This window comes from Seriola dumerili, unplaced genomic scaffold (genome assembly GCF_002260705.1).
Source record: "Seriola dumerili isolate Sdu_G_001 unplaced genomic scaffold, Sdu_1.0 BDQW01000068.1, whole genome shotgun sequence".
In the NCBI taxonomy this organism is placed as follows: domain Eukaryota; kingdom Metazoa; phylum Chordata; class Actinopteri; order Carangiformes; family Carangidae; genus Seriola; species Seriola dumerili.
In genome coordinates this window covers 12,841,773-12,864,969 of record NW_019174323.1, presented here as the reverse complement: position 1 = coordinate 12,864,969, position 23,197 = coordinate 12,841,773, and the positions used below count along the sequence as shown (strand labels likewise).

The following is a 23,197-nucleotide window of genomic DNA, read 5'->3' as shown; positions in this document are numbered from 1 at the left end:
CCGCCCCCCTCGCCACATTTACAACCGACTGAACTTCATCTACTGATAGGGATGGAGTCGAACAGCAGCAGTTGTTGATATTCAAATACCACAGTAGACGTGGCCTAAAAACTGTGTTTGCGCCAGTCTGTTTCAGATTTAAAAATGCGCTGCAGAGAGATTTATCCACAGGTCTTTTATACCATTTTAACTCAACGTTTATGTAGAGGTAGCCCGAATTCACAAAACCCACAAACCTAGTTTTACCGATAATCTCTATATCCATCCAACCGTGGGTATCTGTGAAAACCCCGTATCCCAATATGCAACTTAAATCTACTGAAGGTTCCAAATATTCATTTATTTTGTCTGCATTTACATTAAAAACACACAATCAAGCTTTCATTTTTGATACAAAACTCAATAGCCCAAAAAAGTCATTATAAGTAATGACTTCTTAAAACAAGTTTTGCCAGCTATTGTATAAAAGGGATTCATAGTTGAAATACACTTTATTGTGATGACTTTCATTCAGTCTCTTCCTCTTCATGATCTGAGACTGTTCTTGACTCGCCATTGCTTTCTGTTTTCTCATCTTCTGCTTCATCTTCGTTATCGTCCGAGGTGTCCGAATCCTCACCAGAATCAGCATCTTCAGGTGCACTTAATACAGAAATGACAGTTTAATTAACTTAGTAACCACACCCATGGAAAAACAACTATCGACATTCAGATGTGTTTTTCAGAATATTTGGTACTTTCCCAGCAATATTAGGTTATTGTTTTTTGTTTTTTTTTATTTTAGCTGACAGCAGGTCACTTTCTGTTGCAAATTTAAAAGCTTTATTAAGTGACATACTACTATGAAAAAAAACAACTGTCAGCAGTAAAATGAAAGGTTCAGCACTAATTATTAATTTATCAACACATGTATCACTACAAGATGTGCAAAAAAACAGTACATCTGTCGGATTACCTCACTTTGATAGAAGTTATAAATTTATTACTTAATGCTTACCAATGATGTCTGTTGAGATTCCTACATTCGACTCCTGAATTAACATCAAAAGGATCTGAGAATGAGACCAGTAATTAGCTTTCATTAAGAAAAAAATAGCTTCAACATTAGAGGTCATAACTCCGTAACAGCATGCATCCCTCTCTATATGGGGGGATTTTCCAGAGATTCATGAAACAATCACCCTTGTTCCAAACTACTGAATCACTGCTCACATTTCTGATTTGTTCAGTGATTCAAATAGAATCAAATGAATCTAAATCAAATGAAACAAAATAGCAATTATCTCTTATTATGTAACGATGGTCAGTCTAGGAAACAATACAAGGAACGTTCACATCAGTGTTTACAGAATTATAGGTCAGATGTCACAACGCACAGTGACCTTTATTTTTTGATTAATTATATTACTCATAAGTAATTCAGTTCCTTAAGAACTACAACATGTTGATGATTTTCACATCCCTAAAAGGAATGACGCCAGTGTTTTCCCAATAATTATTTAGCAGTGGGGAGTCACCATAGAAAAAAAAATACAACCAGTGTTGGAGCAACTACAAAATAGAATAAACTTATTACATTTTAGTCCAGTTTCCCTAAAATGTAGTTACTCACGATTCCACCATAATTCTTCTGAAGGAAAGCATTCACCATAATTAAGTTAAATAAAAATGATCTATTTTAGGGCAACATGAAGACAAAACAACACTAGTACAAATATAGGACTAAAACCAAAATGATACCCAGCCACCACTGCTACATAAAGATGTAGGGAAAACAATGGATGGGATCTCAATACATTTCTCCCCCATTTTACCAAATTCCTCCTCCTCTGGTTTGGACGTGAGAAACTCCTTTTCTACAGACAGCAGCTCTTCTTCTGACTGGCATGCAGCATAGCGTTCCAGCAGAACCTTATTGAGTTCCAGGAACACTGTCCCCCACTTGAATTTCTTCAATAAGAGCATTGCCAGTTCTTCAAAACCTGGAAAATCAGATAGTGTGTTTGACTTCCACTGCCACAACTTATCATGGGATATAAAAAGCAGTCATGAAGAGAATACAGTACATAATTCCTGAATAAGTAAAGCTAAAACCTTACCTACAATACAGAATGTAGCAGCAAAAGCCTCAACACAAGATAACTTGCAAGGCTTGCCATAGTTGACGGGGTTTGCAGCTACGAGGTAGGGCAGTAACCTGGGATGAGTTCCGACCATCTTATTGAAGGGAGTCTCCTCCAGTTTGGCCCAGGAACAATCAATCACTGCTAAACCATTTTGAGCCACAATCGCTCTGTGCATAAAAGGCAAACATTTTTTTAATAATCACAAACTGTGTGATTAATATTTGATCAAAGATACAGATATCATAAAGAAAAAAATCAACTTAAATACACATACAAGTGGACACATTGAAGAAGTTTTCCATTGATTAGGTTATTAATCATTTTGATCATCATGAACCATAGTCAGTTATCAAACCATAAAATTAATTACTAAAAAATACTATGCTGCTAATACTATTTATTGGCTTGGCCTACACATGGTTTTCTCAGTTTTCTCAATTTTATTATGAAATGCATGTGCTTATATTCTAGCTTGGCTGTAGATCTCATAATTCACATTCATGTGTTATGATAGTAATAATAATAATAATAATAATAATAATAATAATAATAATAATAATAATATGTACAGATTCTGTATAGGCTAGAGGTTATTTTAACGAGTTCAGTAGATGCAGTAGGAGACTCAACACACCTGTCTGCTGGCGTCACATACTTTGTGCCCATTGGACTCAGTATGAGTCCATTAAATCTCTGATTGAGGCGCAGGTTGCGTACGAACCCTTTGCGTACTAACTTTCTGCCAGTGCAACGTTTGGGATCACAGTGACCCAACTCCCACATGGCAAGTGGACAAGGCATTTTCACCTGAGGGGCTTCTGCTCCTTCCTCTACATGAAGACTTGCTGAAAAAAAGATAGTAACAAAAGGGTAAATTATAATGTGAACCTCGCTCAAGTACAAGGTGTTTATATCATCAGGTTTTTCATTTCTCTGAGCTTTCCCTTAACTGCACTGATCTTCTACCAATTAATTGCCATTAAGTTATTGTATATAAAGATAACAGAAGTTGACAGAAGAAGAACCTATCACATTTCACATCAGCACATTTGAAAAGGCCATGAACAGCCAATATCAAAATAAACATTAAATCATTACATTGGAAGCTGAACAAGGCCCTGTGTCCCCAGACTAAAAGACAGTAATGTCATGTAAATACTGTACTTCTACTTTAGATACTTGGGTACAATCACTATAATGTGCCTTTCCTATAATATTTCAGTCAGCATTTTAAACGGGGGAACGATTGTGCTTTGTAAAATCTAGGTCTTGTAGCCAACATATAAGAGACAAGCACAAAACTGTTGTAACATATTTTTTGGATTAGAAAAATGCAATCATTACCTTCAAAAGCAGTGTGCATTTCTTCTGTAAAGGCCTCTAAGGACTTCCCTTTCATTTTGTGCCGTTTGTCTTTGCCTTTGTCAGGGCGTACAAACTTGCCCTGTTTCTTACGTCCCATGTTGCACCAGTTGAGCAACTACTTAGTTTTTGTCAGATTACAGCATGCGTTAAAACCAACCAGTAGCTGTTTACATGCTTTGACATTAGCTAGCTAGCTACACCACCAGCACATCTGAAAAACGAATTCGCAAGTGAACGTTTTGTATTTTATCCTTGCGTACACCCTTTACAAGTTCATAGACACTATCACCAAACAACTAGTCCTTGCCCTCTTTATCCTTCTTTGCTTTTAATAACTTTTGAAATACAGTTAAGTTGATTTCGCTACTTCGTATCGTGGAAAGCACGTCGAAGTCCAAGAAGCAAACTGCGCATGTTCACATCTTATTTTGATCACGTGACTTGTCACCTGACGAATGACCAACAGGGTAGGAAGTGTAGTCGAGAGAGTACCCGATATCACATTTTAGTCACTCAGAAATAAGCCATGTACTGTTTATGTAACGGAATATCCAGTTTAATAAAGCTGTGGGTGGTCTGCGTGTCTCTTTTCAGTAAGTACTTCTATACTCCGCTGAGCGTATTTTGTTTTATTACAGCATTACTGAAACAGATGTGTCACACGGCGCTGTGCTGCTCTGGTTCATTGAGTCTGATATCGAGCTTTTTCTACACAGTAAACCATGGATTCGCCGGTAAAATGAAGATAGTCGAGGAGCCAAACACATTTGGGTACGTTAAGAAAAAAAAATGTCTGTCATGTGTGTGCCTTATTGACATCAGCTCCTACCTGACGTGAGATTCTGTGTGCAGGTTGAACAACCCTTTTCTTGCTCAGGGAAGCAGGCTACAGCCCAAAGTGACCCCATCTCCAGTATCTGGTAAAATAGCTTGGCCTAATTTAAATACTACATTTCATTGAATCACTGGCTTCACTTATCATAGCAATATTAATGTTCTCCTCAAGGCCCGGTGCATCTTCATCGGCTTGCTGGAAAGTGCTTCAGTCACACAGAGTCAACGTGAGTATTTTAAATATCATGTGAGCCCTACATTTATACATTTGTGTTTTTAATACCCCGATAAGTTTCCACTGGCCCTCTACTTACATCAAACTGGACTGTCTGCTAAAACAAGCATATGTAATTGGATCACTTTGCAGGTATAAATATGAATTCTGTCCATTTCACAACATCACACAACATGAGCAGTCATTCAGGTGGAATGCCTACAGTGGGATACTGGGGTAAGATGCTGTTGCCTTACCTTCACTTACAGTTACATTTAGTGCAAACAATAATGTGTGAATGATATTTGGCAGTAAGTATTGGGTTTGGGGTGTTGTGTGTTCCTCACAGGATCTGGCAGGAGTGGGAAATAGCAAACAATACGTTCACAGGAATGTGGATGAGAGACGGGGATACTTGTGCAACCAGAAATAGAGAAACAAAGGTAGTGTGGTTTAAAAATGTAAACATATTCTAGTAGTCATTTAAGAGAATTTAGGAGCTCCCAGTGGCTTCTTTCAGAGTCTCTTCTTTCATTGTTTTTTCCTAAGTACAAGACCAATCAAGTAACACTTCAGGAGATAATGAGTGAAGCCCTAAACAGCAAACTTAGTTAATATTCAATAATATCAACTACAAGTCTAAACATTTAATTTGACACACACACCCCAGAGACGTATCAGTCAATCAGACAATCCAATCAACACATCAACTCAAAGTCATTGTCATGATTAAATATGAACACTAGCAAATTTGTTGTGTAACTGTTGTTTGTCCTGGTTCTGTAGGTGATATTTGTCTGTAGTGCAAGCAGCAAGCTTGCTCAAGTCTCAGAGCCCAGTACTTGTGTGTACTCGCTAACCTTTGAGACCCCACTTGTTTGCCATCCCCATTCTCTATTAGGTAAGACAAAAGAACCATATTACAGAATAAATGAGCAGGGTACGTCAGTGGTAATAGTTATTTCTTATCATTCCTGTGCTCTTTTTTTTAGTGTACCCGACCCTGACTGACACACTGCAAAAGGAATGGGATGAAGCTGAGCAGGCTCTCTACGAAGGTCTCATTACTGAGCAGGTAAGGAGAAGTTTGGCTGAGAGATGGCAAAGCATGACTGGTTTGATCCTTGTCGCTGACATTTGCAAGATAAAAAAAATGTACCTGCATACTACTATCAAATACCCACTGATTGAAACAGAGGCATGTATTTCTTATTCTGTTTACATTGAAAGTTGTACATTTTTTTACAAGCTCAATTTCTGAAATGTCAGCCCTTTCTTTTTTAAAGTACTTGGTTCCCATTTAATTCCAGTTTTAGTCATTCATCTAATGGTCCTGTACACTAACACAAAGTGTGTGTTTGCTGCAGGGATACAATAATCTTTTGAAGGACATCTTTGAAGATGCTGGTCTCCTGAAGAGCGAGAGAGTGAAGGTCAAGCTGCCAGAGGTTGCAGCCAATTCAGAAATGCACAGCTCTTTACAGAAATGTACAGAGGTACATGCATTTATACAGAGATTTAAATACTTTCCCAAATAATACCTTATAGAATGGAGTATAATATTATTACATCACTGCTTAGAATATATGACAAGAGGTTGCTTATATCATCGCAATAAATTTTTGTGCAGGACTTCCAAAAACAGAGAGAGGAGATTGAGAGACTGCGCGCTATCCTCACTCAACACAATATTCCTTTTGACTCAAAGCCAAGTAAGTAAACTCAACTCAGCACTCACTGAAGTTTTACACAGTATGTAGTTAGTCTTATGAGTAATATCACTTGTTATCTATATATGTTACAGGTAAAGCAAAAGGTACAGTAAGTGTGACAGTAAAGGATCAACACCTAAGGGGAGACACCGGCCTTATTGATCTGCACTGAATATCTCCTGGAAGTCACGGCCTCTGTTTGAAAGCACCCGGCTGGATTTTGTTGGTCAATGTGAGCGACAGAGACACTCATCATCAGACAATATTCCTGTCACTGGTGTCAGCACTAAACGTTCGTCTGAACAAGTGACACTGAGAGAAACTGAACTTATTTGCGGATTACAAACTTGTCTTTTCTTTTTTCTTTTTTTTTTTTATGAGAGGTTAGGACACTCAGCTGGCTCTCTCCAGGGTGTTCAACAGAAACAATCATCTCATTAACATGCTTCAAATTCTGTAAGCATGCAACATGTTGAGAAAATAAAAATGGTTTTAAGAAAAAATTTAAAGTTTTGACAGGGGAAAGTCTAGAGCAGGTTAACAAACTGTTTACAAGAGAAAAGTGAGTCCTGTTACAGGTGAGGATGTGTTTTGTGCCAGGTAGAGGACACTATCAGAAAATATCCACAGTGAGTACAGCATCTACATGGGTGTGTCTGCAAATTGTACTGGACTTCAAGAAAATGGACTAGACATAAAACATTTTATCAAATAACTGGTATTTTTCACATGTGTGACAGTTACCAGATTGTGTTATATGTGTGGCATGATTCAGTGACAGAAAAGTATTTAAATGTCAAGTGCACTGTATTGGGGAGTATTTTTTATAAATTCAGGAAGCGAGTTCAGGTCATCACCCTTTCTCTACATATAGAGACTTTCCTTCCTGTAACAAGTTTGCAACATGAATTAAGAGTCAAACCACGTGTCTTTGAAGTGCAGGAAGCCTTCACTGTCTGTGATACTGCAGCCAGAGCTGGCAGATGCTCATATACCTACTGTGTGTCTGTTATGGGAATAGAGGAGATGTGAATAGTGGACATGATCACAGCTTGGTTATGTGGATATTATGAAAAATTTGATTGTAATCGCAGCACATACTTGATGTATAAGATTTAATTTAAGAAAAAGGTTTTACATTTATAACAAAAATAAGATAAGTAAAAAAAACCCAAATGCTCGTGTGGAACATGAACTACTGGTCTGGATAAGGTTTTTGTTACAATGGATTTGTCAAAACAAAACATGCTCATTGTGATTATACCTAGAGTGGGTAAGAAAAGTTATGCTCATCAGGGACTTCACTGATTATGGGTCTCAACAAGAACAAACATGTCTTGACTACAAACATTCCTGAGACTTGTAACTCCAGAGGTCTCAGCTTTCTGTTTTATCTGTGGGGGGGTGGGGGGGTTACATCTCTCATTTGTCCATACTGGTGAAACTGGACATTATCTTAATTCTTAACATCTGGGGTGAAAACAATCAACTACTGCACCCCAGGGTACTAATACATCCTAAGTATAACTTATTAAAAATGAACTTAAAAGGACTTCAGATTTACAAAGCAATACTTGTGATTTAACCAAAATTTGTTCTTTCCCCAGAGGTCCATTACAAAAATAAGATGTATAAAGCAACAGTTTTAGTCTGAGCCTGAGGTCAGGCCAATCATTCAGTCCACTGATCAACAGAGTTCAGTCTCTTTTTCTGGTGAATGTGATAACTTCCTGTAGCAGTGGTAGGTCAGGAAAGCAGCTGGATAACTTCTCTGGCTCTGTGCGCCCTCTGCTGGACAGCCACGTCCTCTGGTGCTTGTCCTGACTCTTCAACCAGGGCTAAGGCCTTCTGCACTGTAGTGTCCCTCGCCCCTCCACGAAGCCCCTCCAGATACTCGAGCAGCATGGAGAACTTCCCATCTGGAATCTGAGAACAAGTATTTTTAATTACATATTAGTCATTCTTCACAAATAAATGAATATATTAATATAAATGAATATATATATATAATAATACTAAGATGAAGTCATTTTGAAAGGCAGCATATGACTGAGCAACTCCTTTCAATGTATTTTAAGACAGTTCAAAAATATTGTCGGTGCAAAGACGACACAAATTTTGTGAAATTGTTTAATTAATTCCACAATTATTCGTATTTATTCCTCACTTTATGCATTTCTCAAAATACACACAAAAAAATAGTGTTCAAACCGTGCTACGAGACGTTCTGAAAGGAGATTAGTGGGTGTAGTGGGTGTAACAAACTAATCGAGCTGTAAGACACTGAGGTCAACACCTCATTTACTCCAAACCCTCATCTGAGAAAAAATCCCCCTCCCCTTCGTGAAATGATCATGTTGGTTAATTTTACCTTTTCAGAGTCAAACATGTGCTGCAGTAACCACGTCTGCCTGGTCTTCTGGAACTTCCACTCTGTGCGCCTCTCAGCCCAGCTGCAAACACAAAATCACAGCAGTATTAGATCAGTTAACCACAGCTAAAAAACAATTGCTGTATGTGTAGGGGTGGAAAACAATATCATTAACACATACACCTCGGATATAAATACACCTTCAACAAGGACAACATTTCTGAATCTTATAATGTCCAACTTCTGCTGAGGAATTATCGAGGTGTTGATTTTTGCTTTATAATGTCCTCCCATATACATAACAAAGGGTGGGGCAAAATAAGTATTGGTATAGTAATTAGGACTGCACTTCCATGAAGTTGTGCAACTTCCAAGAAGCAGGTTAGAAAAAGAAATCAAATCTGGATGCATATCGTGACAAGTAAATACAGCATGTGTGCAGTGTTCTTCAGGCATCTACTCCTTACAAATTATACAAATATGAGGTTGGACCTATGGTTTCTTATGTAAGAAGTGTCAACATGACCAGCAGGAGGCCACCATGCTGACTGACCTGTCCTGGACCCAAATCAGCGACTCTTACCAGGTGAGGTAATCTAAGGCTTGCTGAGGTGCGGTGGGTCCAGATGCTTCTGTTTTCGGTAAGGTCTCTCCTTCCGCCTTCAGCCTCTTCTTCTCTTCCTTTTTCAGGATTTTCTTCATCTTCCTCTCCAGGACCCGCCTCTCTTCAGGACTCAAGTCCTCCTCTCCCTCCGGCTCATGTGTCCCCTCAGGGCGACTGGGTGGATCTGAAATCTGTCACACCAAGGCAAAACAAAGGATCCTGGGAGTTATCTACATTAACAGACCTTCCTTTTCAGACCTTAATTACGGTCTGTGTTTATGTTAAACCATTAACAATCATCCATAAATAACACACCATGGCTGAATGATAAGAAAACTCAAAACAACATCATTTGACTTTTTGTGTATATTAACAGCCATTTCCTGCCAGTTGTATTTCTACTGAGTTTAAAATAAATGTGACATTTTGTTGTGCTGCGGTGTAAAGACAAGTGAAAGATGAATGCACTTTTTGGGTTTTGATCACTTCCTGTTGTGCTGCAGCTCAGAGGGACGTTTCCCCAATTCCACATGAGGTCAGCATCAGACACATTTATACTGTGAGGTTATCTGTGGTTTGCAACATCCCCTCAGTGCTGCATCCGAAGCCCACACCCTCGTCCACAGCACATGCTTGCACCGTTTAAAAATAACCACCTGTTTAGTTAGTTTCTTGCCAAATTATAGAGAGGAGTCATGTAAACAAACAGGTGTTGGGTGACTTAATTCTGAAATGAAACCAACACTGCATTTCTGTTTCATGAAAGAGAAACTCTTTGCTGGGAAACTAGACGAGAAAAACTAAATGTAATATTTTCTTTTTGTAACAGGATGAAACAGAGTATCTACCTCCCCGTGTGTCTGCAGAATAACTGATGCTTGGCAAAGGACTTTTTAAAACTTACTCCAAAGAGAAATAAAGAGCCAAATTAAAGCTATTATTAATGCTATTTTCTTCCTGGAACCAGAAACGGCTGCATTTAACTCTCAGGGGAAGTTAAACAAGGGACACAGTATGCCCTCTGATTTAACGGACTCAGTCAGCACAGTGATGAAAAAAAAAAAAAAAAAGAGGGAGGGGAGGAAAAGATTTTGATCACATGTGCACGAAGTCACTCTAAAAGTATGCTGGTGGGGTATTGCCCACAGAAATATAACAGCCCTTCACTGTGAGCGTTCGCGTCCATGCAGCAAGCATCATTTTCAGAGCTTTGAGTCGATACACAGCGTCTGGCTGGTGGATACAAAACAGGAGACGAGAGTGGGTGACGACAGCGAAATGGTAAGTGGAAACATGTGTGTTTTACTGAGCAGTTCCTCAAAGACGAACAGACAAAGACTGGCCAACGGGAACATGCAGCTGTGCAAAATATTTAAAAAGACAAACTAAGCTGCTATTACTTTTAGTTAGCACCATATATATGTATATATTTAGAGATCTATGATTTAGTTAAATTTAGTTAAAAGGTTAAATTTTTAATTCAAGCTTGAAGTAATTTAGGAAGGAAATGTACCATATGATGAAAGAGTATGTTCCTGTGGAAAATGAATCATAGACTGAATAATAGTAAACACTGTTGAAACTGCATTAAAAACAGCTGATAATGGGCACCCTGGTGGCTCACCTAGTAGAGCGTGTACCACGAAGGCTTAGTTCTTACCGCAGCGGCCCAGGTTCAAATCCGACCCACAGCCCTTTGCTGCATATCACCCCCCCCTTCCTCCCTGGCTTTCCTGTCTGTCTCTCACTGCGACTATCGAATTAATGTGACTAAAAAAAGTGATTAAAGAGGACAGTGATGCTGAAAAGGACAAGATTTCATCAGTGGGTGTTTTCTCTTTTCTTTTTCCAGTCTAATCAAAGTGTGGACTTGTTCATCACTGTGAGGAGCACCTCACCTCCATTTTCCAACAGTTCTACAATCACAGACATCAGCTTCACCAACACGGACACCTCCACTACCTCCACCACCATCTCCTCTGTGTTAGACGAAATTGCAGCCAGCGACATAACCTCCAGAGCGAACTATGTCTACAGTTTCTTTGCAGGTCTGGGCTTCGTGGCCGGCTGCTTCCTGCTCTACAGCTTCATCCAGACCTACAGAGCCCACAAACGGCTGGCTTGGCTCGATGGTCTGCTCTGGGTTTTTTGTGGCTTCCAGCTGCTGCTCCTGCTCCTCTCTCTCCATGCTGTGGCCTATAGACCTGACTACCTGAAGACCACGGCTCTGGGCTGTGCTGTTCTCTCCTTCTTCATTAATACAGCTTCTCTGTGCGGCCTGTTGGTATTAGTGCTCATGGCTTATGTGCTAACCCTTGATCCACCATCCCACGCCCTGCTGAGGAAGCCTGGGGTCTGTGCAGGTCTGGTAAGCGTGACTTCTGTCCTGATCGCTCTGCTGCTGGCTGGGATTCGTGGACCCAGGGAGGGTCTGCAGGAAACGTGCAACTGTTACATGGATCCAGCCAAAGCTGGTGTTTCGTATGCAGTGGCTAAGCTATGCCTGGCTTTTATGATTCCCTACATCCTCCAATTAGTTCTTCTGATTGGTGGCTGTGTCCGGCAGTGGAAATCCAAAGGACGTTTCCTCTCCGGCTCTGAGGAGGGTCCCATGTTCCTGACAGTCACCGTAGTCATGTTTGTGTGCCTGCTGTTCTACAGTGTGGCGCTGGTGAGAGGAGCACAAATACAGAGGGAGGTGGGGCTGAGCAATCATGAGCAAGCGTTTCTGAGCGTGGCGGAGTTTGTACTGTTCTCTGGGAGCAGTGCCAGCCTGCTGCTGGTGCTGCTCATGCACAGGCCGTGTCGAGAAAGTCTCCACGGAGTGTTGAGGCAGCTGAGGGACTGCTGTCGAAGCCCAGGGCACACGCAGCCCAACAGAAACATCATTGCTCCACACATCGAGATCACAGACACCCTGCAGGACATAGAGTCATAGAGGACAAAAAGTCTCCAGTTTGAGGACGGAACTCTACTGATGCATCACATCGAAGACTTCTGAGATCTGATGTATTAGACATTTTCTTAATCTAAGCTTTAGCATGCATGTTTTTCTCTTAATTGACTATGTAAATGTTTTTATGTACATGCATTCTCATTTTAAGTGTCTTCAGTGGCTGAAAGTTTGTAAAGCTATTTTTCAATTTTCATTTTCTTGTTTTGTACATTTGTATTTTACAAAAAATAAATGTTTTGCTAAACATCCTCAGAATTGCACACCATATTTGCACAGTTCTTACTATTGCCATAATAACAATGTTTACATAGTCGTTATGAATCAAAAACTATGAATAAGACAATTGACCACAACAACAACAATTAACTTCTTCTTAAAAAACAGACTCCATTTGCATCAACATGATGTGCACAAAAGCCCATTTAGTCAAAATGGGAAAACCTCTGCAATTCCCAGAATACCACATAGGAAACACGCAGTCTTGGAAAATGAAAGTCAGATGCTGAGTTTTGGCCAGGGGTGTCAATACTCTTCATGTAATTAACAAAAAAAATCTGTTTAAGAGCAAACAAAACAGACAAGCCGTACTCTATGAACTTTCCAGCTCTTTTCAAGGAACTGATGGGCACCAGTTCTGGGAATAACTGACCTGCATGGATCATATGTTGCATCAGTGCCAGCAAAGAGTGGCACAAAACCAGGGACCAGTAGGAAAATTTATACATGAGTGAGGTTGCATAAGTTGACGTCATGTGAAATGTCAGACCTAATTCACACTGAGTAAGATCACAGTAGGAATACTTCTAATATATATTACTCCTTATAAGAAAATCAGAAAATCCTTAAATGCAAAATGCAATGCCTCACAACATTGATATGGGAAATGATCTAGTCTCAAACAGGTGCCTGTCAGCTACAAAAACTGTCTTTTTGCGTTTTAAGGAGCCAGAGGCAAGAGCTGATGATGTAAAACTATTCCTCCCTGCCCTTCATCTTGTTTTGTGTAAATATGTCATTAGTCCCTCTTTGCTAAAAGTCCCGACGCCCATATTTATATATTTTAACATTATACGATCACAGTCGCGTTCACACTTCATGGTGAGTGTTGACCAAGTTAGATGACCCAATTATTTATGCAATAAAATACATCCATATAAGAACACATAGGGGATGCTGAACATGTCTATTTAAAGTTTTGTTAAAGAACTAAAGTGAAGCTGTTATGAAAAACATTCTTTTCATGTTGGACTAACAAGATACGGCTTGTGTGCGCGTGTGTGTCTGTATTGTGTGTTTGTGCTTCTTGCTGTAAGTGGTGGGTGGCACCACAACACTGCTCTGGATTTACTTTGACATCAGCTTTCATGGTCACCACCGAAGGACAGTGAGACTGCGTGCCGTGCAAGGAAACATAGGTGAGTTTAAGCTTTTTTATATTAATGTCCAAAGTGTGCATCACAAATGAGTTTATGCCAAATCTAACTGACTCATAGTGTCTTATAGCTTTTAAATTAAAAGCATCGTTTCTGTCACGTGTAGCATAGATTTGACCAACATTATTTTAAGGCAAATGTAGTGAAACAGCTATTACAATTTCAAGCAGTTCTTGCATGTTTAGCCCTGTATTAGATTGTAAACACTAAAGAGATGTCAGGAAACAAGAGACAGAAATAAAAAATCGGGTACGCTGCAGTTTAAGGTCAGCACTTTAAACCTGTAGATGACCATGGCATACCAGTATTACAATTTTATATCCTCATAATGAATTAAAATAATCCTAAAAACAATGCTACACAGCTCAAAATGGATGTCTTCACTTTACAACATTTTGAAATCATTTTCAAAACTGCAGCACACCAGCATAAACAGCTAACAGACAATGAAAAGCTTTACAATAATAAGCTTTACAGGTTTGTATCTGACTATGTCTGAATGTCATGCTACAGCATATGACACTTTGTTAGAGTGGTTATAATCAGCCGTCTTGACACAAGAGGATCCTAACATTACTTCCAAAATGATCACCCAGTGATGTATATCCAGTGTTGTTAAATGTATTGTTATTTATTGGTGCTCTGCACAGAATTTCTGCCCATTGAAAGTCAATTCTTCAACATTAAATCTAAAAATTGAGACACTGGAAACAAGCTGTTGAATGACTGCTCTTCTCCTCTCTGTCTAGACCAAATCCTGGGCATCAACTCCACTATACATCCAAGAAGATCAGAAAGAAGAAACAGATGGCACCGTGGACTCCACAGGGGCTAAAAACCCTCGGAAAACTAAGAACTATGAAAAGTTAATGGTTAGAAACTACTAACAACAGCTCAACACAAACGTCTAATAGGGACATGACAATGTACATGGGCTACAGAGTCATCACTGACTACAACTTCACTGTATACCTAAATGGCACACAGGCAGTCGTCTCAGATTTTCTGCAGACGGAGAATCATCAGCGTTACCTTATCAGCCTCATCCTCTCCAGCCTCTACATCATATTGCTCTTCCCTGTTGGCTTAATCGGGAATATCCTTATCTTAGTAGTCAACCTGGACCACAGGGGCCCCATGGCAGCCTCAGACCTCTACTTTGTGAACCTGGCTGTGGCCGACCTCATCCTTGTGGCTGACTCTCTGATCGAGGTGTTCAGCCTGAAGCAGGGCTACTATGACAAGGCTGGACTCTGCACCTTCATGAACCTGTTCCAGCAGGTCAACATGTACAGCAGTGTCTTCTTCTTAACATGGATGAGCTTCGATCGGTTCGTTGCACTGACTGGCATCATGTATCGCAGCATGGTGTGTGCGCGCCTCAGCTGCTGCCTCATCTGGGTGTCCTCTTCCTTGCTCACTCTGCTGCCTTTTGCTATAGCTCAAGCTCAGCACGCTGGAGAACTCACTTTCTGCTTCGCCAACGTGACCCAGATTCAGTGGCTGGAGGTGATGCTGGGTTTTTTGCTGCCTTTCTGCATCCTGGGCCTGTGCTACTGGAGAATAGCACAGGTGCTCCAGCACAGCCAGAGGGAACAAGACAGCCCACAGCGGAGGCCTCACAGGCAGAAAGCCCTGCGAATGATCTCAGCAGCTGTCCTAGTCTTCTTCCTCTGCTGGCTCCCAGAGAATGTGTTTGTAAGTGTTCACCTCCTGAGAGGTGACACAGACGGTGGCACACTGTGGCAGGACTATCCCCTGACAGGTCACACTGTCAGGCTGGCAGCCTTCTCTAACAGCTGCCTGAATCCACTCATCTACAGCTTCCTTGGGAAGACCTTCCAGGATAAAATGAAGCTTTTTCTCCAGGCGAGGAGCAGATGGGCCAAGCTTCACAGGTCAGCCTCAGGAAAATCCATCTATCTACCAGCTGCAAACACATGCGGCCATGCAGCATGCAATAGACCATGCCATGCCACACATTTAAGTTGTAACATCCACTCACACACTGTTATAGTCTCTGCAAATGAAAACCTGCTGCATTTGGTAGGTCGCGCAGATTAACACATCACAAACCTGTGTTTTGAGTTTAAAGACAGTTATTCATGGTTAATGTAAAAATAAGGAATTCCAACTGTTGTGGAAACCTGTGCTGAATCAGTTAATTAAGCTTCACATACACCATGTATTGCAAATTTTGGATCAGTTGTTTTTTTAAGGTGTCTTGTCAAATGACAATTCAGATTTCTGATGCCATCTAGAATCTAACATCAGAACATTTTTTGTCATTTAATTCAATATGCAAAAAAAAACTCTATGCACTGAACAACTTTCCCTGCTCTAAACTGTTTTTCAGTTCCTTGAGACCTTCAGATAATACAAAATTGTATTGCATTGTAAATCAGCAATCACAGTTCAACTGACTACTCACAGAAACTATCAAAATGAAATAATGAAATCATTTAAAGGCAAGATTTTCAGCAGTTAATGTTCTTACCTTAGTTGGCTCTGTCACTTGTTTCTTTTTGTGTTTCTTGTCCTTTTTCTGTTTTTTATCATCTGCTGTGATTGTGTCTTGAGGAATCTGTACTGGAGCATCCTGGGTGAAATAAACAGATTTAGTATTTTGTGAGTGATTTCAGGTTGTGTAATCTAAAACAGGCACAAGACACTGTGCTACTCACCTCTACCGCCATCTTTTTCCTTTTCTTTTTTACTTCAGCATCCATCATTTCTTCTGGATGAACCTCACTAGTATTTGAACCCAACTTTTTCCTCTTAGGAAGACTTGATCCTGATTTCAAAGATTTATTTTTGGCCATGAGATTCTGTACTGCTACAAAGAAAAACACAAGTGCATGTTATTAAACAGCTAAACAGTCATGCTGTATGAAGTTATAAATGGAAAGTAAATAAACCTTAGAGACAGAGAGGGATAAGTGCTTATGCATACTTAATTTGCTGTGATAAACATTTTATTACACTAACCCTGAGAAACAGACGAACATATTGACCTCCAGTACAACTGTATATAAGTATTTAAATTGGTTTCACTTATCCAGCTACTACTGACGATCAGCCGCCATGAACAAGAATTTAAAAAAGGAATATGATCGATTTCACTTGCAAACCATAAACATCCGTCTTGAATCAAACATTACTTTCATCACATTGTTCTTTCATAAAATAGATTATATGAAAACTTACTTGAACTCCGAAAGAAACGTGCAGCAACTAGATAAGCACAGAACAAGCATGGGAACTCAACCAGGAAGTGATGTTGCCCAGGTGAAATGTGATTGGACAGATATCTCTCTTTGTTTTGTGATTGGTCGAAGGATGTGAGCGATTCAAAGGCATTCGCTGATCACGTAACCTGTAACGTAGCCTGGGCATCATCTACGTACCTACATTATCTACTGAAATAAGCAGGTTGACAAAACCAATCTCAACCTATGGTAAATTTCCATGACAACCATGGGAAAATTCCATGACAAACACCTTCTGCTTGTGAATATTGTGTGATGTGATGAAAGTTCTCCACTTAGCATTAAGATTGTTTTGTCAAAAGACGTGTTTTTTTCGAAAAAAGACTTTTCTTCTTCATATTATAATAATAATAGTATAAATAATAATAATAATATTTGACAAACGTAAAAATAAAAAAATGATTTCAGGTTTCCATCTATAGTTTAGTGGAACTGACAAGCCAGCGTTCAAACGCTGCACCGGAAGGAATTCAAGGTTGCACAACGTCGTGTTACATGACCTACCCAAAGCGCGTTTGGTAAGAAAACCTTTAGTTTCGTTGACCTGACAATTGTGTGTAGTAAGATGACCAGTTGTCCGAGATGTCTACAACAGCAGGACGAGTTTTCAGCGGTCTGACACGGCTATCTCGAGGGATTTCAATTCATAACTCAAACGTGAGGTAAGTGTTAATCTGAGGCAGCTGATAAAAGGCATGTTGACTCTGTAATGGTGGCTGTGGCTCAATGACAATGTTCAATTTTTTCAGGCAACACTAAACTAAAGGTGTACTTCATTTACAGTATAAAGAAACAGCCCATTCCAGCATTTAGAGATGTTTTTCTGAGAATCCATCTTTCTGTATCAAGAGCTAATTCAACCTAAAGCTCACATCATGTAAAAGCTCACAGTGACATCAGCACCTACACACGAGAGTTCAGGAACCCATGAAGTTATCAGTTGACACACATAGCTCCACTTGTCTTAACATAGTGACTGAGATTTCATGAGTTTTCATTGTACATTGACTTACAAACTGTCAAATGAAGGTGTGTCCTACCAGTGTCCCACTTGCTTGAAAATTCAGTTAATGGAGCATGTGCAGTATTTGTCCCTAGATGACATCCTCACTGTGTCCTTTGTCTACATCTTGTTCAACTATAGGGGGAGACACAAATGAGTGGTGGATAATATTAAAAGAATATAGACACCTGGAAATACAAAATCTTTGAGGCTGATACCCACATTAACATTTGAAAAGAATGGTGACAATGTGTTATTTATTCCTTCAAATGTCATTCTTAAAGAATTGTGATTAAGATATGGAGAGACACACTAATTTACCTCAAACACATTTCCCTTTTCTGTGCTATGATTTTTTATTGGCTGATATGTGCTGCACAGAGATACCAGTATATCTTGCAAAAGATATTATTGGTCTGTGTACAGGCACAACTGATTTATCTACTCTCAAAATTACTTGTTTTTATCCTGTGCAAATTCACTTTTAAGTTAGAATACAGCCATGTAAAAAATACTCCATTACAAATAAGACTTAGTTAAAATAAGTATTAACAGAAAAAGTAGAAGCACTTGTATATTACTGTATATATTATTACTGTTGCAGTAATGTAAGTAGCATTTTACTGTTGTAAAACATTTAATCTATAACAATGTATAAAATTTTATAATACGATATTGTTTATGTAAAAATACAATCCGTAAAGTCAAGTCACCAAAATGGAAATACTTAAGTGAAGTAGTTCAAACTTATACATTAGTACTTGAAGTGTACTTAGTTACTTTGCATCACTAAATCAGCCAGTCTTAACTGATGTCTTATTTTTCTTCTTCATCAGCAGACTGAACAGTGTGCGGTCCCTAGCTCTAAGCTCTCGGAGGCCAGCGAGGTCCCAGAGGCCCACAGATGAAGTGAACAATGAGCCCATCAAGTTCTCCACAAGTAAAGCCAGTCACAGGACATGGAAGGTCGACCACTCCATGGGGAGCCAGTTTGAGCGGCCCTGGTGGAAAGTCCTTCCTGTCAGTCTGGTAGCCATCGGCTTTCTGTTGTGGTGTGTACTGAGAGAGGAGACGGACATTGATTCAGAGCTGCAGAAGCAGCTGTATGAGCATTTACCTGGCCTGCTTTCAGAGGAAACGGAGGAGCAAGCTCAAAATAAAGTAACAAAATAAGTTGACAAACATGGGACTTCAGATGTATATATTTCAGGTTTTATTTATTGCAAGATGTATCTGTAGTATGCAGGCTGTGGCACCAACTCATTGTTCCGACAACATTGGTGGTGTAGCAGCAGTGAAGCCGTCCTGTACCATGGAAACTTTCTCTCAGTGAAAAATGAAAGATTGTGTTAGACCATACATTGCCTTTTGTTTCAGTTGATCAGAACATGTGGATTAAAAAAATGCCTCAATTTAAAAAACACCCAAATTGGGTTTGTCTGCCTTCCTGTTGTACTGTAGCTACATGCTAATCTATGAATACCCATTGCAGTACTTCCTGCTGATGTTTTGTCAGATTCCTCAACAAAATGGGATTGGGACAGACCTCAACTGCATGATCTTTACTTCTCAACTTTGACAAAGCACATTTGTTTAGGAGATTGTCTTAGAGGGACTGTCTTAGTGAACTAGTTGGAGTTTTGTCAAGTCTTAGATTAGCCATTGATGCAGTAGTGACATCAGGGTTAACACCATTTGCTGGGGTTTGTAGTGGGATAGCTAACATGATACATTTGCGTTGTGGCTGGTGTTGGATGTTTTTGGAGCTAAACACATTTAGATAAAGCAAAAAAATAAATTCGGGTCAATTTGAGGTAGCGGAAAGTTTATTTACAGCACAAGAAATCCTATGACATGCACACACAGGATTAAAGATCCAGAATCTAAAATAGATTTGCAAACCTGAGAAAGGCAGTGGAATATTTTGCTTTTCAGCATTTACAGATATGCAGCTCTATTCTACAGTAAATACGACAATTGAAAGAAAGTCAAGAGTGAAATGAAAAATACAAAAAAAGAAAAAGAAATACATGCCTGAAACTACAAATGACAAATTAAGTGGTACACATGCTGGTAATAATTCAAGATTTACAAAACAAACCCCAGTCAGTCCCTGCCACCCCCCAATCCCCACTAAAAAGATAAAATCCATCATTTATGCACGCTCTCCTCTAATTCGCCTGGCCAGCTGAATATCCTTGGGCATGATGGTAACCCTCTTTGCATGGATAGCGCACAGGTTGGTGTCCTCAAAGAGTCCAACCAAGTATGCCTCACTTGCTTCCTATACAAGAACCAAAAAAAACAAAAAACATAACTGTCACCTACTTGCACAGAATCACACTTAACAGATAAATAACCTGTACATACTTGTGATCAAAAATGACAATAGAATGAAAGAAGTGCCATCTCACCTGGAGAGCTCCAATAGCTGCACTCTGGAAACGGAGATCTGTCTTGAAATCCTGAGCGATTTCCCTGACAAGACGCTGGAAAGGCAGCTTCCTGATAAGGAGCTCAGTGGACTTCTGGTACCTACGAATCTCACGCAGGGCAACAGTGCCGGGCCTACAAAGACAAGGAGACATGCTGCCTTTACGACCCCAAACCATGCATCAAGAAACATGTTTTGACAATTATACCAAAATCCAAAATATCCACTCCAAAAACCACAGCAGGAACTTCATGACCTACTGTTACAAAACTTATGCAATTCTGAAAAAACCCCTACATGATGCCCACTGGTTACCAGTTTGTTAGAATACACGCTGGAAAAGTTAAAAAGGTTGCTTTTTATCAATTTTCACGTGCATTCGTAGCAATAGCAATCAGTTTTTACAGTCAACAGAAACTTGATCACTTAACAAGTGTACCTGTATCTGTGGGGCTTCTTCACTCCGCCGGTGGAGGGCGCGCTTTTCCTGGCAGCTTTCGTGGCCAGCTGCTTCCTAGGCGCCTTTCCTCCGGTGGATTTACGAGCGGTCTGCTTTGTACGAGCCATACTTCACCTGCAGGTCTGAAAAACAAACAATAGATGAGGTGAACAACAAATACATTTTATTCACTGCCAGCATAGTTATACTTTAACCTTCATTGGACTGAGTCTCCGCCTCAGGGAAAGTACGTTCACGCTAAGCAGTTTTACCGATGACACACGAGTCACAGCCTCCTTCGAAGGAGATAAATATATGCCGTTCAATTTAAGCTATAGCTAGAGATAGAAACGAGGCTAAGTAACATTAAGAGAAGGAATTCGTTGTTTGGCAGTGGGATGCCTCTCTATTAGTCATATACACAAGTATAACCTTCCCATAACGCATAAATGGTTTTAATTAAAAAACGGCTCTTAAGCTCCGCCACCATTAAGCTATGGGAGACACACACGTTTCTTTGCTGTTGTTAGCGAGCAAATTTAACGCTAGCATAGACGGTTGCAAAATGGCGCCAGCTACCACAGAGGCTTACATTAATTTAAACACCGTTGCCCGCTAAAGCAACTTAAACATAACCACACAAGTGAAGTAAATTCTTATTCGCGGTTTAGTTGTGATTGTGATAAAAACAAGTTTGTCGATAAGCAAAGTTTGTACATAGCAGCTTAATGGCGCTAACAGTTAGCCAACTGGCTAAGGCGCGCTCGGTTTTTGTCAACTGACTGACGATTAACACCAGAGCAACCGTGTTTTAATGTTTTTTTGACAACCTGGAATTCAAAGTAAACCATATACTTGATCACCATAAACAATCAATATCCAAAAACAATATAGTAATAGTATACCCTTCACGTTACCGTTTGTGTTTATTTTCCGGGAAGGCAGCGTGTCCTCCTTGCTTGTCGGGCAATGGCAATAACCGGGGGGGTGAGCAGGAGGTGGTATTTATAGTTTGAGAGAAGCGGAGCATGAAGTCCCGCCCCGGAAGCTATAGGACTGGTCTAGACTGAAATCCCTGACGGAATGTGATTGGTGGAGAAATAAACTAGGATCGCCGCCACTGCTTTTGAAAAAGAATGGGAAAAAGTGCCTTCTTTTATATTGAACTATCTACACGTTTATTTATTCATTTATGAACCTGAAACTGCTTCTTCTTACACCGCAAAGTTTTGCCATTAGCTTTTGGTTCTTCATCCGTAGGACTTTCCACACCATCTCTTAAAATACAAATTCTCTTAATTAAATGGAGCAAAAGGTAACAATGCCGCCCCTTTCAACAAGAGATAGGCTGTGTTCTATGTGGAAATAAGTGTCTTACCTTTAGCTGATGCCAGGGGAAAAAAACTTGGTTCATGGCAGGTGATGGACAGGGGACAAGTCATACCCTAAAATCACAGGGGATATTCTGTTTGTATGCACACTTTCAAAATAATAATTTTTGGCAGTAACTAGATAATATAAGATAGAACTTTACATAGAGCCCCCCAAAACAAAAAAAAACAAACCAAAACAAAACAAAACAAAGCAAAACAAAACAAAACAAAACAAGACAAGACAAGACAAGACAAGACAAAACAACAACAACAACAAAACTCATCACAGAATTGTTTTAACAAAAGGTAGTAAGTCAAATTCCTCTTATTTTGTAATAGTGTAATAGCACTGCAAACACAGCTCAATAAATACTGTACTTCCACAAGTCATTGTGTGAAGACAACTTTGTTGTTACTACAACAAATTCAGCATTATGCTTCTCCGGACAGAACCTGGATGGTGTCCCCATTGCTTTCCTAGCTCAACATCTGTTTGGGTAACACCCCATACAGTCCTAAGATGTGGTCAACCATCGGACAACAGAGAAAGGACACAAACAATCTGATCCTTTGTGTCCGTGTTAAAAGAGGAGGGTTCAGCAGGAAGCTGATACAGAGATCACGCAGACAGCCTGGTGACAAATCCAGTTTGTTTCTTTGTTGTTAAAATTACCCCTTACTCTCAAGCCAGCTGTATTAGCATAGAGTGATTACAGCCTTTTTACTAGTGCAAATTTGTTGAAAGTTCTACTTTTTTCTTTTACACTTATTACATAAAATAACAACTGGTTTACCTGCCTCCAACAAGTTTCAAATATCTGCAAGTTGATTTTCATATTGTAAAATCAATGAATCAAAAATGCTGTCTATGAAGTACAATCAAAAATTCAGATTCTATGTTGAAACACTGTTATTCAGGGAGTGAAAAGCTTTCTGTTTTTCTTACCACAAAAGCAAGGTGCTGAGTTGGAGCTGAAGGACTCTCTGGGTTGGACTGCTCTGCTCCAAAGCAGGAGCACAGGCCACCAGCAGATGGTCAAGTTCCTTCTGGATAATAATGCTGG

At 39.7% G+C, this 23,197-nt stretch overlaps 6 protein-coding genes across 7 annotated transcripts; 3 read left to right on the top strand and 3 right to left on the bottom strand.

Moving 5' to 3' along the window:
* Positions 1-319: 319 nt before the first annotated feature.
* Positions 320-3,892, bottom strand: tsr3 (TSR3, acp transferase ribosome maturation factor). The gene is made up of 6 exons (XM_022743493.1): positions 3,471-3,892; positions 2,761-2,971; positions 2,100-2,293; positions 1,815-1,982; positions 998-1,052; positions 320-642 (listed from the first exon to the last, which is right to left on the bottom strand). The coding sequence occupies exons 1-6, from the start codon at positions 3,586-3,588 to the stop codon at positions 507-509; spliced, it is 882 nt and encodes a 293-aa protein (XP_022599214.1). The 5' UTR covers positions 3,589-3,892; the 3' UTR covers positions 320-506.
* Positions 3,893-3,957: 65 nt separating this feature from the next.
* Positions 3,958-6,437, top strand: gnptg (N-acetylglucosamine-1-phosphate transferase gamma subunit). The gene is made up of 11 exons (XM_022743492.1): positions 3,958-4,084; positions 4,208-4,262; positions 4,344-4,411; positions 4,498-4,552; positions 4,693-4,776; positions 4,889-4,982; positions 5,326-5,440; positions 5,532-5,614; positions 5,907-6,035; positions 6,170-6,251; positions 6,344-6,437. The coding sequence occupies exons 1-11, from the start codon at positions 4,018-4,020 to the stop codon at positions 6,421-6,423; spliced, it is 912 nt and encodes a 303-aa protein (XP_022599213.1). The 5' UTR covers positions 3,958-4,017; the 3' UTR covers positions 6,424-6,437.
* A 1,550-nt stretch (positions 6,438-7,987) lies between these two features.
* Positions 7,988-16,881, bottom strand: cunh7orf50 (chromosome unknown C7orf50 homolog). Its single transcript, XM_022743494.1, has 6 exons — positions 16,823-16,881; positions 16,300-16,451; positions 16,113-16,214; positions 9,206-9,417; positions 8,623-8,704; positions 7,988-8,177 (listed from the first exon to the last, which is right to left on the bottom strand). The coding sequence occupies exons 2-6, from the start codon at positions 16,435-16,437 to the stop codon at positions 7,998-8,000; spliced, it is 714 nt and encodes a 237-aa protein (XP_022599215.1). The 5' UTR covers positions 16,438-16,451; positions 16,823-16,881; the 3' UTR covers positions 7,988-7,997.
* LOC111220411 (G-protein coupled estrogen receptor 1-like) lies at positions 13,364-16,089 on the top strand. The gene is made up of 2 exons (XM_022743489.1): positions 13,364-13,597; positions 14,365-16,089. Exon 2 carries the CDS (start codon positions 14,534-14,536, stop codon positions 15,677-15,679), a length of 1,146 nt encoding a protein of 381 aa, XP_022599210.1. The 5' UTR covers positions 13,364-13,597; positions 14,365-14,533; the 3' UTR covers positions 15,680-16,089.
* Positions 16,882-17,337: 456 nt separating the features above from the next.
* Positions 17,338-19,316, top strand: cunh16orf91 (chromosome unknown C16orf91 homolog). 2 transcript variants are annotated; one of them, XM_022743498.1, is made up of 2 exons: positions 17,338-17,546; positions 18,727-19,316. In XM_022743498.1, exons 1-2 carry the CDS (start codon positions 17,467-17,469, stop codon positions 19,058-19,060), a joined length of 414 nt encoding a protein of 137 aa, XP_022599219.1. In that variant the 5' UTR covers positions 17,338-17,466; the 3' UTR covers positions 19,061-19,316. The 2 variants fall into 2 exon arrangements, with proteins under 2 accessions (XP_022599219.1, XP_022599218.1); XM_022743497.1 differs by having other exon boundaries at positions 17,339-17,546; positions 18,724-19,316.
* Positions 19,317-19,691: 375 nt separating this feature from the next.
* Positions 19,692-21,768, bottom strand: LOC111220419 (histone H3.3). The gene is made up of 4 exons (XM_022743499.1): positions 21,678-21,768; positions 20,761-20,903; positions 20,302-20,455; positions 19,692-20,171 (listed from the first exon to the last, which is right to left on the bottom strand). Exons 2-4 carry the CDS (start codon positions 20,886-20,888, stop codon positions 20,043-20,045), a joined length of 411 nt encoding a protein of 136 aa, XP_022599220.1. The 5' UTR covers positions 20,889-20,903; positions 21,678-21,768; the 3' UTR covers positions 19,692-20,042.
* Between the last annotated feature and the right edge of the window lie 1,429 nt (positions 21,769-23,197).